This window comes from Lactuca serriola, chromosome 3 (genome assembly GCF_051521515.1).
Source record: "Lactuca serriola cultivar US96UC23 chromosome 3, Lser_US96UC23_V15, whole genome shotgun sequence".
NCBI classification, from domain to species: domain Eukaryota; kingdom Viridiplantae; phylum Streptophyta; class Magnoliopsida; order Asterales; family Asteraceae; genus Lactuca; species Lactuca serriola.
Genome location: NC_136410.1, coordinates 197,675,640 through 197,693,251, shown reverse-complemented (window position 1 = coordinate 197,693,251; position 17,612 = coordinate 197,675,640). Strand labels below are relative to the sequence as shown.

General features: G+C 37.6%; 1 protein-coding gene across 1 annotated transcript; it reads left to right on the top strand.

Annotated features, from left to right (window-relative positions):
* The first annotated feature begins 14,159 nt into the window (after window positions 1–14,159).
* Window positions 14,160–17,221, top strand: LOC145093493 (uncharacterized). Its single transcript, XM_079031632.1, has 2 exons — window positions 14,160–15,181; window positions 16,971–17,221. The coding sequence occupies exon 1, from the start codon at window positions 14,288–14,290 to the stop codon at window positions 15,152–15,154; it is 867 nt and encodes a 288-aa protein (XP_078887758.1). The 5' UTR covers window positions 14,160–14,287; the 3' UTR covers window positions 15,155–15,181; window positions 16,971–17,221.
* Window positions 17,222–17,612: the final 391 nt, after the last annotated feature.

Genomic DNA, 17,612 nt, shown 5'->3' with positions numbered 1-17,612 from the left:
AGAATGCCGATATGTTTTACGACGATGACAGTCAATCTGAATTAGAAGAGATGGTAAATGCTGAATTGGATCCATCCTATGATCCGAATTACCCTCCTCTTGTCAAATGGACCAGAGATCATCATGTTTCATAGGTAGTGGGAAATGTCTTTGAAAAGGTCCTGACCCGATCTCAACTGAAGGCAAAGCAAGCATCTCTGTTCTCAAAAGTAGAGTTTTGCATGTTTAACTCTTTCGTCTCAAAAGTTGAACCGAAGACAGTAAATACTGCTCTTGATCACTCTGATTGGGTTCAAGCTATGCAAGACGAACTTAATGAGTTCGAAAGAAATAAAGTTTGGCGCCTCATTCCAACTCCTCAAGATGCCTCGGTTGTTGGTCTCAAATGGGTCTTTAGAAATAAAATGGACAAGGAAGGCAATGTGATAAGAAACAAAGCTCGACTAGTGGTGAAAGGATACTGCCAGGAGGAAGGAATCGATTATGAAGAAACTTTTGCTCCTGTAGCTAGGCTGGAATCTGTTCGAATATTTCTTGCCTACGCTGCACACAAGAACTTTGAGGTCTACCAAATGGACGTTAAGTGCGCATTTCTAAATGGAGAACTCGAAGAAACGGTGTATGTGGAACAACCTCCAGGATTTGTGAATGAAAAATATCCCAATCACTGCTATATTCTGGACAAAGCGGTTTATGGACTGAAACAAGCACCTAGGGCCTGGTATGAAACGCTAACCAAGTTTTTAAAGATGTCCAAATTCAAACAAGGTTCGGTTGACCCAACCTTCTTTCGTAAGAAGGAAGGTAACCACCTTATGATTTTTCAAATTTATGTTGATGATATCATCTTCGGCTCAACGAATCCTAGCTGAACGGCTGAATTTAGAAAGCTGATGGAGACTAAATTTGAAATGAGCTCAATGGGTCCAATTAACTTTTTCCTTGGTTTAAATATTAGACAGGGACCCGAAGGCATCTTTATTAACCAGGAAGCTTACACCAAGACTCTCCTTGCTAAATTCGGCATGATGGGAGACTCAAAGGTTAAAGTTCCAATGACGTTCGGCACCAAGCTCACTCCATCCTTGGACAAGCCAGCAGTCGATATTACGCTATATCGCCAGATGATCGGTTCTCTAATGTACCTTACTGCTAGCAGGCCTGATATAATGTTTTCTGTTTGTTATTGTGCTAGATTTCAGGCGAATCCTCGTGAACCTCATATGCTTGTAGTAAAGAACATACTCCGATATCTCAAACGAACTACCTCTCTCGGTTTATGGTATCCATCAAACTCAGGTTTTTTCGTTCAAGCCTACTCAGATGCAGACCTTGGAGGTTGTGGACTAGACAGGAAAAGCACCACTGGAGGCTGCCAATTCCTTGACGGGAAGTTGGTTAGCTGGCAATCAAAGAAACAGACTTGTGTATCTTTGTCTACCGCTGAAGCAGAATACATCGCAGCTGCCTCCTGTACATCTCAAGTGATTTGGATCCAAAGCCAACTCCGGGACTATGGACTTAATATGAAAAAGATCCCACTATATTGCGACTCTGAAAGTGCAATTAGGATCTGTCATAACCCAGTGCAACATTCCAAGACTAAGCACATCGCACTAAGGTATCACTTCATTAAGGATCATGTGGAAGATGGGAACGTCGAAATTCATTTTGTTCGAACCACTGATCAACTGGCTGACATCTTCACCAAAGCTCTTCCTGAAGCTTCTTTCAACAAAATTCTACAAGGGCTTGGATTGATGGAATCGGAGTCAGTACCAAAAATTACCTCTCAAGATCAAACGTAAGAAGCGAAATAGACCGAACATTCAGGTTCGGGTCTTGATCTGGTGTGCCGAAATAGACCGAACGCTCGGGTTCGGTTGTATCATTTGATCTTCGCCTATCACTCAAAGGTAGTTTCTATGGTTGTAAATCTTTTGTATTATTTTTCTTAATTTATTTATCTTATTGTCAAAGTTCTTCTCTTTTTCAATCTTATTTTTTTTGGCAACCGAAATAGACCGAACGCTCGGGTTCGGTTACAAAATTTTTCTCACCCGAAATAGACCGAACGCTCGGGTTCGGTTCCAAAGTTTTCTCAACCGAAATAAACCAAACGCTCGGGTTCGGTTCCAACATTTTTTTTGTATAATTTTTTTATGTCTTAATATTTTTTATTTTTTATTATCAAAAATTCCAAAAACCAACTTTTTTTTATTTATGTCCTATTCAATTCGTAAATTCAAAAATTCCAAAAATATTTTTTTTGGCTCTTTTTTTTTTATGTCTCGTTTTGGGTAAATTATTTCACTAGCTAAGTGTCCCTAGAAGCATGCTGTTGTATGTGTCCAAAGCCTCATCTGATTCTGAATAATAGCTTTACTGACTTGGTACAAACAAACCTTGTCTTCCCAATTAGGCTCTCATAATTATTCTAATCATGAGCTACCTAACTCTCTTCTCAGATGAGATAAGAGTTGTCTGCTTGGTCCCTATCTTATAGCAGAGGTACTTTGGTTTCTTTACACCACCTACATTACTTTTCTTCATCACACTCGCTTCACAAACGTAACCCTTGAGACTCTCAGACATTACCACTGAGGTTTATGGTTGCACAATTTCTGCGTTCATGATCTTAGCTCCGTGTCACTACGTGCCAAGTGAAACCCAAAATTCAATACCTATTATGCATTGACGGTGAACAATTAATTTGCTCTAACTTTCACTAATGAATTGACGCACTTCTCCATGGGGGTACTACATAAAATCTCTATTTTTTTTGAGTGGTTCCTATTAAATTGTTAAGTCCAATAATATTTCTTCCCTTGGGATCCAGTTTTATTTTTTTGAGATTTCACACATATATTAGTCTACCTTGCCAATTAAATTATCTCCAACCTACTTGTTCAACAGACTACATTGGTCTCACAAGTACTTCGTTCGATTTCTATCTTATATCAAGATTAGGAATTCTGAATCGAAGCGAAAGCCACCCTCATAAGCCTAATTAAAAGAAGCCTTTCAACACTTCTTAATAAGTGTCTGATCGTTATTCAACGGGAAACCACACAAACACTTTAAAGTCTCTCTTGACTTTGAAGGAAGAGATTCGTGACCGGGATCCATTGTTTCGTGTCTTTATTGACATCACATAATCCCTCAAAAGTGTTGCTTTATTTCTTTTTCTTTTACACACTCAGCACGAAAATCTTTTTGATTTTCCAAAATTCCGGTTTCATTAATTCTAAGGAATTTTACTTGGGTTGGCTGTTATCAAAAGTTGTGGTTAATATTGATCCACGTGGCGATTTAATTTTAAAGATGCCGTTTCATTCTAAAGGGATAAGATGACGAAATGATTTCAAATGGCGGGAGTCCAATCGATTTGATTTCAAACGGCGCAACAGGGAAACGCGTGCGAATAGGAACCGTTTCATCTGCAAACGGCGCCTGATGGGAAGGCGTGTAATTAGGGACTAACACTCTCTCTCCTGTGTGATCATCGTCAAACCCAACTGTCACGCGTCAGTCACCTCCGAAAAACCCTTCGTTTTTCAATCGAAGATTTAGGAAGATTTTTCTCTCTCCTTTACCCACAGTATAAAAGGCAATGTGATCCACCGTTTACCTATTTACTGCAACTAAATTCCCAGAGAGCAAAAAATCCTTAAACCTTTACTGTTCATCATCTCTCCCACTTTCATTCAACAATGTCGGATTCTTCATCAGTTCACGTAACCTCTCACATCTTGCCCATTCGCCCACAGCAGAGTTTGATCATTGATCTCACTCCCCAGGTGTACGATGCGCTCATGTATCCCATTATCGAATGCCTGAAGTACTCCTCCATCGCTCCTGCTCTTACCAGGGCTGAAGCTGTTCCAATGGAGTTCCTGTCACAAATTTTCGCCACAGCACACTACGACAAGGTCATCGACAGGATTTTCTTCGATGTCTTTGAGCACAAAGCGTCGATTTCAAAGCAGAGGTTTTGCTCGTTGTTAGGGTTTGACGCTGATTCTTCGAGGGTTAATCCGGAAACTATTCCTATGGGTCATCTGTTCAACATGTTCTACAACATGGGGTACACTAAGGTGCTCACTACTGTCACAAAATTCAAAAAGTCGTGCCTGCCCCCATAGTGGAATGGGATGTTCACTGTTCTTTTCAAGGGCTTATCAGAAAGAAGTGCTGGATCCGATGGGGCTAGTCGTCTGTTCCTCTCCATCATGTACGGGATCTACAATGGCATCAACATGGACTACGGGTCAGTCTAATGGCAACAACTTATCCAGAGTCTCTCTTCGACCTCCCGACACTCAGAGATCTCATATGCCCGGTTCTGGACTATTGTCACGAAATGGGTGATGGACAAGTACCACGTCCCCATTGTCGCTGGTGCTCCAATTTCTTCGATTGGTACTTTCCATACCATGAAGATCATTGTGTCGGATGCTTCGAAATTCCCCTTCAACGGGTCTATCCCGGAAACGATGTATGGTGATGTTCCGGCTGACAACAGGATTATCAGAACGTACAAAGAGTTCAAACGTTCTGGTCCGAGGGATCTTACTCCAGAGATGCTGAAATCAATCCATGATTCTGACAAGCCTGCTGCTAGAGGCAAGAAGGCTGACAAGGGAAAACAGGTGGCAAAGGGGGTGAAAGGCCCATCTCCCAAGAAGAGGAAAAATACCAGAGTTGCTCAATCTCCACCGCAGAAGAGGAGAAAAACCCAACCGCGACGAAAGTTAATTATCGCTTCATCCTTAAGCGAATCTGAGGACGAGGGTTCTGATTCGGATGGATCTCAACGTGGCAACACTCCACCACGTTCGCCTACCCCAGAGATACATATTTCTACTTCTCCTATCTCTTCTCCACCCGTTACAATTCCTATTTCTATTCCCCCCATAACTTCCACCACTCAAATACCACCTACTTCTATCCCAATACCACCACCAATCTTTACCGAAACAACCACCACCACCACCACTGCAGATGTTAGAACCAACGTATCTGATACGGGGGTTCATACTGATGCACCAAAATCCACCTCAGCACCCGAACCCACACCAACAACCGAACACACCACCCAACCCGAACCTACCTTTACTACCGAACCTACCTTTACTACCAAACCTACAGTTTCACCACCACCATCTTCTCCTGCTCACGCATCAGAGGAAGAAGAACCACTCCTTGGCGGGGAGAATATGACTTTTGACTCGGTCTATTATAGTCCGTTTCAAGTACAGAGTGATGATGATGACGACGCTCCTGTCACCAAAAGGCATCTCAAGGAGCTACATGACAAAATCGAATCGCTCATCGCATCCTCTTCTACTTCTCAGTCCTCCATATCTGAAGCTGCAATTCAGAAAATTGTTGAGGCTTTTTCCAAAGCTCATCAAGTTTCTCTTGATTCCGCCACTGCAGCCATAGATGCCTCAACCAAAGCTTGTGAGGCAGCGACCGAAAAAGTCGATAAACTATTCACTGATGCTTCTTTCTTGTTGAAATCTTTACAGGAAAGTGTTGAAGCCACCAAGACTACGCTGGAACCCATCATCAACCAGTTGGCTGCATCAGTCGCTTCTAATCTGAAGTCGTTCGCTTCTCTCAGACAGTCTATTTCGGACGATAACTCAACTTTCAGAACCACCATTGAGGAGCGTCTCTCCAAGCTTCAAGAAGACTTAGCTACCGAGAACTCTCTCATGGATGCTCTCGCAAGGAAGACTACCGCTCTGAAGGTCAAGCGTACTCAACTCTCCAACTGTCAACAGGAGATTGACTCTCTTCGATCTGAAAGAGAGGTGGTTAAATCGTGTGTTTCGGATGTCCACTCTGCTATTTCCAACATCCTTGAAGCACATGACCCAATCATCAATTATTCAGTACGCCGTACCTTTGCAGAGAAGCTCGCTCCTGCCCTTTCTTTACTCAGCAAAATCGAAGGGCTACTTGATTTCGTGTCCATTCCGAAACAAGGGGGAGAAAAAGAACAAGTGTCTCAACCACCTCCTACTTCAACAGCAACACATACCACCGAACCTCCTCCAGTAGGCCAAGCCTCCGGTTCTGGTGTGAAAGACAAAGGCAAAAATATTGTTGAGGAGAGTGATGATGATGATAAAGAGACAATTGCCGACCTTCTGAAGCGTCAAGGTCGAGATAAAGAGGTTGACATCAGTGCTCGTGTGGCTAGAGAGGCTGAAGAAGCCGAAAGAAGACATAAAGAAGCCCACGACCTTCTTGAGAGCAGGAAAACTCTTTTTCCTCCGTGGACTCTTGAGAGGCTGATTAAAGATGCCATTGACACACCAAGTATCTTGTGGCTAGAACCTGTGATCTCTTTAGATCGTTCTAACATTATCGACTCACAGTTCGACATGCCACTGACCCGAAAGGCGTTTGTTTTTCATGCCTTTGACAACATTGCAGAGTTCCCTCATCCTCATCCACAGGTTGATCGGGACTTAATCGAATTTTATCTGAAGTCCGCTCAACCCCAATACCAGACTTGGAGCGCTCAGAAAATTGTCGATGTTCGGGTCCTGAAGCCGTACAGGGAAGGCAACTTCACCAATGTTCGGTTCAAGGTACTAAGGGGATCTGCCAAAGCCGAACATGCCATCTCACTTGCAGATCTTCCCAACCTTAATCCCCATGATTGGATTATCTTGCACAACATCCTTCTGACAAACGAAGCTGAATATGGTCCGATCATCAACCATTTTAAGAGGATGCTTGTATGCTATATCATGGAAGTTGCTTTGATGGATCAGGAGATTGCGAGCGTATTTAAGAAGAAGCCTACCATATCTCCTGTTGGCTCTGCCAGTGATCTCAACATGATGCAGATGGGGAAGATTGACCCAAAGAGAAACTCCATCATGTTTACCAGGAACGAAGGACAGAAATGCCTTTTCGCCTTGGCAGACAAACATCTCTACACCACTGCATGTTTGGAACACGTTTTAGGGATCATACATCGATGCAAGCAGAACACAACGGATGATATCAAGTACTTTGATGATATGATTCAATGGTACATTCGGTTCAGACAGACTATCCTTGCTCTTATCACACGTCCATTTGATACCGTAAAGAAGGCTCCCGCTGCTGGCCCAAGCAAGAAGAAAAAGTAGTCTCGCTCCAATTTGACGCAAAGGGGGAGATTATTGGGTCGTATTTTGTGTTGCGGCTATTGGGCTCGTTAGTTAGTCTAATATGTTTCTCCGGTATGGGCTTGTCCATCCGTGAGTTTAGTAGGGTTTTGTATATATAGGTTCTTGCATGCATCATAGAAAAAAAAGGACGATCAGTAACGTTTAGAGGTTTATTTGTTCAACAAAGTTATCATTCTTGTTTTTGTAACCCTAAGTATCCTCTACAACGGAAGTTCTTAGTCGAGCTCTGCTGAGGATTGAGTAATCTAATCATTCGACACATCTTGATTCATTCTTGGGTTATTTACTGTTTTTATATTCATCGCTTACCTGTTACATAGATCTAATCGATCATCAAGTTAATTAATAACTTATCATTATCATTGTTAAATGTTTACAAGGCATCGAATTTCCTAGTTGTGACATTACTAGGGTGCAAAACTCTAATTTTGTGGCTTTTGGGCCTTATTTAAGGGATGTGATGGCTAGAGTTTGCATATCCTCAGGCTCCATCATCACCCTTTCAACCTAGAGCAACACTAGCTTCTATTGTTGATATTTGTGAGCTTTTTGTGTCTTTAAGAAGAAGAATGTGTCCTTCGTGAATAGAACCAACAAGCAAATCTCCTCCTCATCTTCTTACACACATTCTAGACTCTTATAAATCCTCAAGATCAGATCTTTGTGTGGTATGCTTCTAGATCTAGGCTCTTATGCACTTTTCTCCATGTTTAGGAGAGTTTGAGTGGATGGATTTCATAAATTTGACAACTGTATGGATCCTTGTGGTCCTTTTTTGGTTATATATTCCAGATTTGATATTTAATAGAGTTTTGATTCCATGCATGAGGATTTGGCCTTATTTTCACCATTTCGACATAACTTGAGTTCAAGAGATGCATTGGACAGACATGTATATAAAGCAACAATTTTTATGATGCTTTGGCTGTAAGAAAGTCTTCTGGAAAGTATGAATGGGTAGCTTGAAGGATTAAGAACTTAATACATTAAGCTGACAAGAACAGGTTCCATGACGAGGTGGGTTGGCCACCATGATGTAACAATAGGCAGTCTTTGTGACTATTTTGTCGTGAGGTCACCACGACGTGGAAAATGCTTGGCCGCGACATTGCGGCAAGCTGATGTATTTTTGATCGTTGACCGTTAATTTTTTGGCCAAGTTGCTTTTGGCCAACTTGAGGGTTTTGGGCTATAGATTGAGGATTGGCCCCTGTTTGCTATATATGTCACTCACAGTACTAGTTCTTGGATTCATGTGAGCTGTATTGTTTATCTGCTAGACTACAAGGTGAGTTTTCTCACTAGACTTTGTGTTGCAGTATGTATCTTTGTAAGTAGTATGTAAGTGTGTTGTAATGATCTGTTAAATTAATAGACCTGTTATGATTATCAATGTTTTCTGGTTATTTTTTTTAATCTTTTTTCATATGTTGACATATTGTGGTTGGGTTGAGGCGGTCCTGCTTTGTGCTATAGGCCAAGATACCTGGGCGATCTAAGTGTCCTATAGGCCTTGCGGGTTATCCAATCAGACTGTAGGGATAAAGAGAGTAGTACATATATACTGTACGTCTTGTAAGGAAGTCCAATCAGACTGTAGGCTCATGTGTGCATGCATTGTATGTTTATTGTTGTGTGGGGTATTTTGTGGAACTCACTATGCTTTGGCTTACAGTTGTGGATTTAAATGTTTGATGTTCTTTAGTTAATCGGGGGAAGGAGAAGGCATGATTGTACACATCATCTAGTTGTTTCATGTTTTGAGAGATACTTTAATCTTACTGCTCTAAGTTGATATGGTTGTAAACCAATGGTTTGATGACTTATGATTTGTATGAAAATTCCTTTTAGAAATGAAAATTGTTACTATGGTTTTTGGGACGTTATATTAAAAGTTTTAATCAAGCTTTAGAAGTGATTTCCATGGTGAAATCCATCCATAGAGAGTTAGGGTTTCAAACCCTAACTAGTGAGGAAGATGAATTTATGCAATAAAGTTTAGAGTGCAATGAATTAGGTAGTAGGAGATTCCTAATTCATTTAGTAAAATAGATTTAGAGGTAGAAAATGAGATGTTAGAATGATGATTAATTAAGTTATCATTTTGGCATAGAGAATTGGTGCATCAATTGAAAAATGGAAGCTAAGGGTAGTTAAGTTTCACTAACTAACAAGGTGAGTTATAACTCTCTCTCTCTCTCTCTCTCACTAGATTATGTATGCATGTTTATATGCTAATGTTATAATGTATGCATGTTTAAATGTTATGGCATTATGTTGAATTCCCATAGCTTATTAGACGGAGACAATGTATGATTATATGAATTATAATCTATAGAATGAGTATGTATGTATGGTTAGATATTAATGGTTTTGTGTTAAGTACCTACAATGTATTTGATAAAGATAGAGTATGTATGTATGGTTGGATGCTAATTGTATTGTGTTAAATACCTATATAGTAGTAGATAAAGATTTAGATTAAGTACTTAATGAGTTAAGTACTAGATTGGTAGTATAAGATCTCGTAATGAGATGATGAGATATAATGTTATATAGATATATGATGTGTAAGACTATGGGAGACCATAACATTAAAATGAAAGATTATATAAAGAATAGAAAGATTCTTTCATCGAGAAGGTAGAAAGATGATTCCTTCGGGAATAAGATTATGATTCCATAGGGAATGAGGTTATGATTCCTACGAGAATGATATTATGCTTCCTACGAGAATAAGATGATGATTCCTTTGGGAATGTAGCTAGATGATTCCTGTCAGAATAAGAGTAAGGGTTGTTAGAGTAGATCGAGAAAGCTTTCCATGAGTGGAAAAAGGTAAGAGGCTTATTTAGAGAACCTTTATAAGTAAACTGTGAAGGATGAAGTGCAAAGGATCCATAAGGGATCTTTGTAATCCATGATGGATCCAAGATAAATGAATTTATCAAAGGAATCACGAGGGATTAAAGTGAGAGGAATAAGTATCGACGATTGTATAATGACGAGGTCAAAGTATATTGTTCCCCTATCTGATAAGTGAAGCTATCATATGTGATTAGACTATTTGGGTCAAAATAAAAATAGAATGGTAAAGTGAAGAGGAGAGTTGGGAGTAAAGATGAGATAAGAAGAATAGAGAAGAGAAAGAATGCCAAGGAATAAGAAAAGAGTATGAGGTGAGATAGAGGAGAATGATAAGAAGAAAGAGATAGAGTATGAGAAGAGTCTGAGATGAGATGAAGAAAGAGTAAGAACTTGAGAAGTAGTAAAGATAGAGTGGGAAAATGTGTAATATGAAAAGTAAGAATGAGATGAGTTGGGAAGAAGCTAAGATATAGTATGTATAGAGCATGAGATGAGCTTGAGAAAATATGAAGATAGAGTCTGAGATAAGTATGAAAAGAGATCATAAGACATGTGATGAGTAAGGTGTTGTTTGTTTTTTCTGAGGCAAAATGTTTGCAGTCTGAGGACCACATCTGCAGACCTCTACAGTAGAAGAGGTGGACCAAACGTCTGCAGTCTGAAAAAAGAAGACTGTTTATTTTTTTAACATCTCCAGACAACTAGAATAATCTAAAATCTAATTACACCGATTTTTTTAAAATTAAAAGAGTTTTTCAATAATTTTATAACTTTATTATAGATAATTAACAAATATAGATCGATTTTTATGTATTATTGTATAAAAAGTGAAAATAACATGGTACGAATTAAAATATATATTTGATAAAAACCAACAGACTTTGATCGCAAAGATATACCTAAACATTGTAATTAAGGATAAAAAAATTTAACACGTAAAATGTATGAAAATAAACTTTGATTTTAAATGAAATTTTCAAAACTTTCATTTTAGCTTTTCAATTAAATCACTTAAAAATTGGCCATAAATATTTATTCCAAGAAATGAATGATATTGTATTAAATAATGTTTTATAAAATTTGTCACAAAAAATATAAGACAATATTACGATTTTTTTTATATCTATATAAACAACTCTAACGACCATTATTGTAATTAAATTTTTATTTATAAATTTGTCACATTGTGTCGTCGAACCTTTTTTCTTGAAGTATTGTAACTTTTTTTTTTCAAATTGTTTATAATAAATAAAGTTGGAATAAATCTAAGTTAAAAAAACTAAAATATATGTGTTTTTTAGGCTAGAAGATGTCTGAAGAGGTTTGAAGACTCTGGTCCACATCTACGCCAAGAAGAGGACGCACATATATTTTTAGGTTTGCAGTCTTCAAAAAAACAAACAGTCTGCGAAGTCTAATGTCTGCACGTGGTCTACGCGATACAGATAGAAAAGACCAAGAAGATCTGCATACAAAAAACAAACAACACCTAAGAGTAAGAGTTTGAGAAGTGATGAGAATAAAGTAAAGAGTATAAGAAGAAAAAAGAATAATGGTAGTGTATGAAAGGAAAAAAGAAGAGAAATAGAGTATGATTGCATGAAAAAAAGTATGATACAACTCAACAGACCTATGGTATGATGTTGAAGATTTTTCATATATTGCAGGTTCATGTACTAACTGTTGTACGAGAGGAGATAGGAGCACGAAGAACTTGGACTTGAAGCAACATTTATTTTAGTTTTTCCTTGTTGCTTTATATTATGGTATGATTCATTATAAACCCAATTATAGATTGGGATATAGATTTTTATGTAGTTTAGAATTTTTGTATTTTTATAGAGAACACTAACATATCCCCAAAATATTATTGAAAAAAGTTGGGACGTTACGAAACCCCCCATATATCTCCTCAATTAATATCTTAGATTAAGGGGGAAATAAAATACATATGTACCATAGTTTGACTATGCTCATTGTACTTGTAAATTTCTTTGTTATGATGATCTACATATTTCCCCAACTTCAAGACATCTTGATCACATCCTAAAGGTAACAGAGCAAAGTCCAGATCAACTTCAAGAATATGAAAATTATAATAAATTGTTTCAACTTTAACGCATCCTAATTCATGGATCATTGCATCAAGTTCATGGACTGAAAGCACATCTATGTCCAGGTAGTCGACGTAATATACTTTTGCATCCACATAACGATGTCTTTGATACTTGGTGAAAAACCCTAATGATGAACTTTAATACTAAACAAATTAGATAAACTTCCTATAAAATCATAATAGGATTTTGTAAGCAAAACTTAAAAAGCAAGGGCAATTCAAGCTCATGCTTATCTTACACCTTCTTTAAGTATTCCTTCACATTCTTTGCCCTAACGTAACCCAATGTCAACACCATTGTTTGATTCTAGCTTGTATGATCAAAACCTCAACTCTGAAGACCATTTTCTCGCAACAAAGTAACTTAAGGAAGAAACTTTGGGGGACGTGTAATGAAGACAAAATGATGGACCAACATAAATATGAATAGATGGTGGGGGAAGATGGAATGACAAAATTTCCCCTCATGCGATGCACACGAGGGTTGATTGACGTTTAAAAGTGGATTGTGTTGGCCAAAAGAACTAGGCGTGAAACTTTTTGAAACAACAAAACGCATAAAGTTTTGATAGTTGTCCTTACTACGCTTGTTCTGGGAAACCACAAAGACCAATTAGGACTTTTCGTCGTGGATCAAAAAGAAGAAAAAACCTAATTAACATGTATAACACTTCAACGGTACAATAATTGTAACTTTCGAATTCATTTGATAACGTTAAAAAAAACGTTGTGTTAGTTATTGTTAAACAAAGAACCAATATGTTTGTTATAAGAAATGAGTTGTAAGTTTATATGCAAATAAACACTCATAACTTTTTGTAAAACACCAAAGACCACTATGTGGCCATGGAGGTTCGCCTGCAGTGACTCCAGGGCATGAGGCAAAGCTTTATGTTTGCAGCGGGGGATTAGTCGGTGCGCGAAAGCTGGCCCGAAAACCCTCGTTAGGGAAGTTCCCTTTCCAAAAAAATAGTTAGGAAAATGATTTCTTAACATTTAGAAAAATAATAGGTATAGATCACGATCAAATACATGAGCTGATGTCAGAAGTTAGGAAGATGATTTCTTAATGTTTATAGTTATAGATCACCGATCAAATACCATTTGCTAAAATATGAAACTTTAACTAAAACTAGATGAAATCTCCAATGATCATCCTTTTGTGTTTCCGTCATACCAAACAATTGTTATGAGTGTTGTTTTCGTTGCGTACCTATCATTGTAATCGTTAGGAATGTTAACAAAACCATTAAAATATATGCAACAATTTTTTTCTTATAGTTATTATTTTATACCGTAAAAAATTAATATCTGGAATCAATTATTTCATAAATACTCCAGTGTATTTTCTTTTTTTACACAAAAACAAAAAAAATTGCTAGAATAATTTTTAGTTTTATATTTTAACAAATATACTAGCTTGTATTGAAATTCAAAAAATATCAGTCTCATTGTTACCTAAACCTATTAAATACCTCATTTGGGTGCAATTTAAATTAATCGAGACAACTTCTGCTATTTTTGGAGCTATACGAGAATAATTTATGAAATTGTGATAAATAAAACTGTCAGTTCTCGATATTTTTTTCCATATGTTGACGAATTAATAAAATATTAAATATTAAATAAAATAAACCGAATAATGACCGCCCAGTGTGTTCTATGAATGATTCCGTAGACATCGATTGGTCTATTTCGTGCTCATCTACCCCACAACACTCCAACACACGCGCCCTATTAGCGCGTGAAACACCAAAAGGTATTCAAATTTTCACCTAAGGGACACGCGTCTCATTTGCTGACAAAGAACCACTTACCTACTTTATTTTAAAAAAAAAAGAGCTCATACGTGGCCTCTTTATCGGAAGTGCTTCAAGAAATGATACGCTACTTTTAGGTGGGACCCATCTAATCTTAATCAACCAATCACCTTTCTTTGATGTTCTTAATCTTATTGCATTGCCCTAGACACGTGTCCCATTCTCCGGCGACCAGTTTTCTATCTCACATTCTCACTAAACCATGATGATTTTCATCGCCTCCGTTTATTTCCGGTTAGGTTTAGAGAGAGAGAAAGAGAGAGAGAATAAGGAGAGAAGTAGGTATGGGAGGTGGAAATAGGCGTGGTGATGAGACTGGAAGCGCCGGCGGAGATCCGAAGAGCAAGATGATAATTAATCAGATCATGTTGAGATACCGGCCGATTGCGCCGAGGCCGGTAACGGTGGAGAGATCAGTCGGAGTGTTTCCGTTGAAGGAAAAGAGAGCAAAGCGGAAGTACGTTCGAGTGAAGAAGAAGATGGCGAGAGAGTGTAAACTGACGGTGGTAGATGACGGTAAACGATGGCGGAGTTTGGATGAGACGATGGCGATGCTGGAGGTTTCAAACGGAGGTGAGTTTGTTGTAACAGATCCGGTGGGGAAAGTGCCGGAGTTTATTAGTTTCGATGTGTCTGGACATAACAGGAGTGATAATATTATCGGTAGTTTGATAACGCCGGCTCCGCCGTCGGTAGTTCTGCATGACATAGATCTGGCGATGACGGTGAAGCGAGGAGCGGTGATTGAGTCGTGGATCACGATGGAATCTGTTACAGGAATGTGTGAAGATAGGAGATGGTTACGTTGTACGGACGATGAGATAATGAAAGATCTGGAGATTGATAGCTGTCCAAGTTTCATATCCAACAGTTACAATGAGGTCCAGTGGGTGAATCTAGCGTACCGGAGGATGGTGGCTTCAAATCCTGACGGTGGAGCACCGCCGTGTCAGGTGTTGGTGCGGCTATGTGAAACAGCGGCGGTAGTAAATTACTGGCCAGCTTTTTCATGCAGAGTGAGATTGGTGTATCAGTTATTGGAGAAAAAGAAGCAGATGACGGTGCCTTGCGACGTCTGGAAGATGGATTCCGGTGGCTATGCATGGAGGTTGGATGTCGAAGCTGCTTTGAGCTTGGGGAGGTTGAATTAATTGATGAAGATCGATTTTTTCAAACAGGTAATTAATTAAGTTGATTATGTTGAAGAAATTTCACATATGATTATGTATATAAGTGTGTTGATAACTTCATATATCATATATGAATATTTACCTAAAGCATAAGTAATTAAGTACTTAATTAGGATACATATTACTACTATTTTATGTTTAATCATAGGATTGTGGCTGCTTATATCAAGTCTATAGCAAGCCAAAGATGACTTGTAAGATTTACATATAATAGTGTTAATGATCTTCAAAGAGGAGATTTGGTATACTGTTATTGTAAAGATTTGATGTGTTTCCAATGATATAAAAATCATACCCTTTGATGCACAAGAAGTATATAACTGGTTTTTAGTGTCTTTTGAAAATTTATGATCAACTGTCAAGAATATAAGTAGTAGTTTGCAAGACGCATATGACTATTCACATACCAAATTATTGGACTTTATTCTATTCCATTATGTAATGATTTGTCACTGACAATGAGTTTTGATCATCATGTACATATATGGAGTTTAGCAATTACGTACTACACTAAAATTACATAAATATATATATATATTTATATATTTAGTGTGAGATAGAAGAATTGTATTACATTTAACAAATATGATTGGTTCTCGTATCAATTTTTTTTTGCATATGTTATAATGATTCTAACCAATTAACTCGTTCAACCCGTTTGAAAGTTTCATTTTGCAGGTCGTCATCATGAACCAAATACAGATAAATTAAATGGTATTAAATTTGATTTCATTGGTTTATTATGAACCTTACTCTTTGACAAAAATGAACCATTTAATGCTTGGTATGACTAAAAGAATGTACGGTTTCTCACCCTTTTGGAGACTTTTTGAGTCGTTCAAAGTTGTATCAAATGCATCGAATGTTGAATAAGTGACATCTAAATGGTTCCATTCGGAGATTATCAAATAAAATCTTAAAAAGGGTGTTTGTAATCTCGTTTGTCCACTATCCATCCCTCATGTTACAATATCTAGTAAGGTGATGCAACTTTTTTTATAATAAAAGAAACCGAGGACAAACCAATCTTGTTGACCTAGAAGAAATAATAATATTGGACATACACAATACCTACAAATCATGTAGAACGAGTTAACCATCCTTATCGTCGGAGTACCGGGTGCCAATTAATTTAGCCGAGCTCCACTTAGGTTTTCCCTTTCTGGGCTCTGCGAATGACATGTAGTTGTTGAAAGAGAGAAACAGTGTTATTAGCGGTTTTATATAGTATCCCATAATGGCACTGATAATCCCTAACTTTCGTATACACTGTGTAAAAAATTTTGATTTTTTTTTTCTATTGTCATGTATCTACTTAAATTTCTCGTGACATCTTGTGACATTTCTACAATGAAATCTCGTGTCCGCCCTTGATCAATGATGTGTACCAACCGTCTTCTTCTGAAGCAACCCTTAGCTTCTTATCACCCTTGCCATGTTTTTGGGACTCCCAATTCCATATACAGCCTAAAGTGAGTTGGGTTTGAATATAGTGATTTTATAAGCTCATACCTCTTTACAATGAATAAAGGTAAGTAGATTATAAATTAGGCCATAAATAGAAAATAAAACATGTGAGTTGGGATAAACAAAAGCTGGTGTACAAAAGGAATCTATTTTTAATTACTAAAAGTGGATATGGTACAGTCTTATTTGAATAACCATTAGTAGAAATGATACATAGCTTTCTACATCAATAACTAATCTTTATTCCTGTTTTATATTATATTTTTTTTTTCTTATTATAGAACTGGATACTAATATCTACTTTGTGCAGGGTCTCTATTGGGCAACTTAATTTTTAATTGTAAGCGTAATTTGGGGTGGCACGTTTCCACATAGAAATAGACAAAGATGAATGAATGGGACCATTACCTACTTACATTTTAGTCGTAAAATAAATGCTTTGTTTTCACAGGTAAGAATAATGATATTTAATGGGTGTGCTCCAAACCAGCTACTGTATATGCAAACCCAAAACCAGCTAACATTGTAATCTTTCTATTATCAAGAGATAACGGTTAATTATACGATACACGATATGGTTATTTAGTATTAATTTTAAGATTTTAGTGTTTTATCACATAGAACAAAGCACTCTTTTTTAATATTTAATTGAGATGATACACACTAGGAATAATAAAATATGTGTTTAATAAGATGAGTTGATTAGGGTAGCTCTCTAGAAACATCTTCTTCTTTACCAGGCATAAAATAACAGAGACTAACACTTTAAGGTGTTCTCATACAAGTGAAAGGGCAAGGGTAATATCCTCGAGAAGAACGAAAGTTTGTCCCGTTCATATGGAGAATATTTGTAACCTAATTACTAAAGATGTTTGATAACATGCGTGGTTTATACAAGAACAGGGTTCTAACACATTCTTGTGTGAGAAATACATGTTTGATTAATTTCGAT

Coding starts and splice junctions, on each gene's coding strand:
- LOC145093493 (XM_079031632.1), top strand. CDS start 14,288: ATGGGAGGTGGAAATAGGCGTGGTGATGAGACTGGAAGCGCCGGCGGA.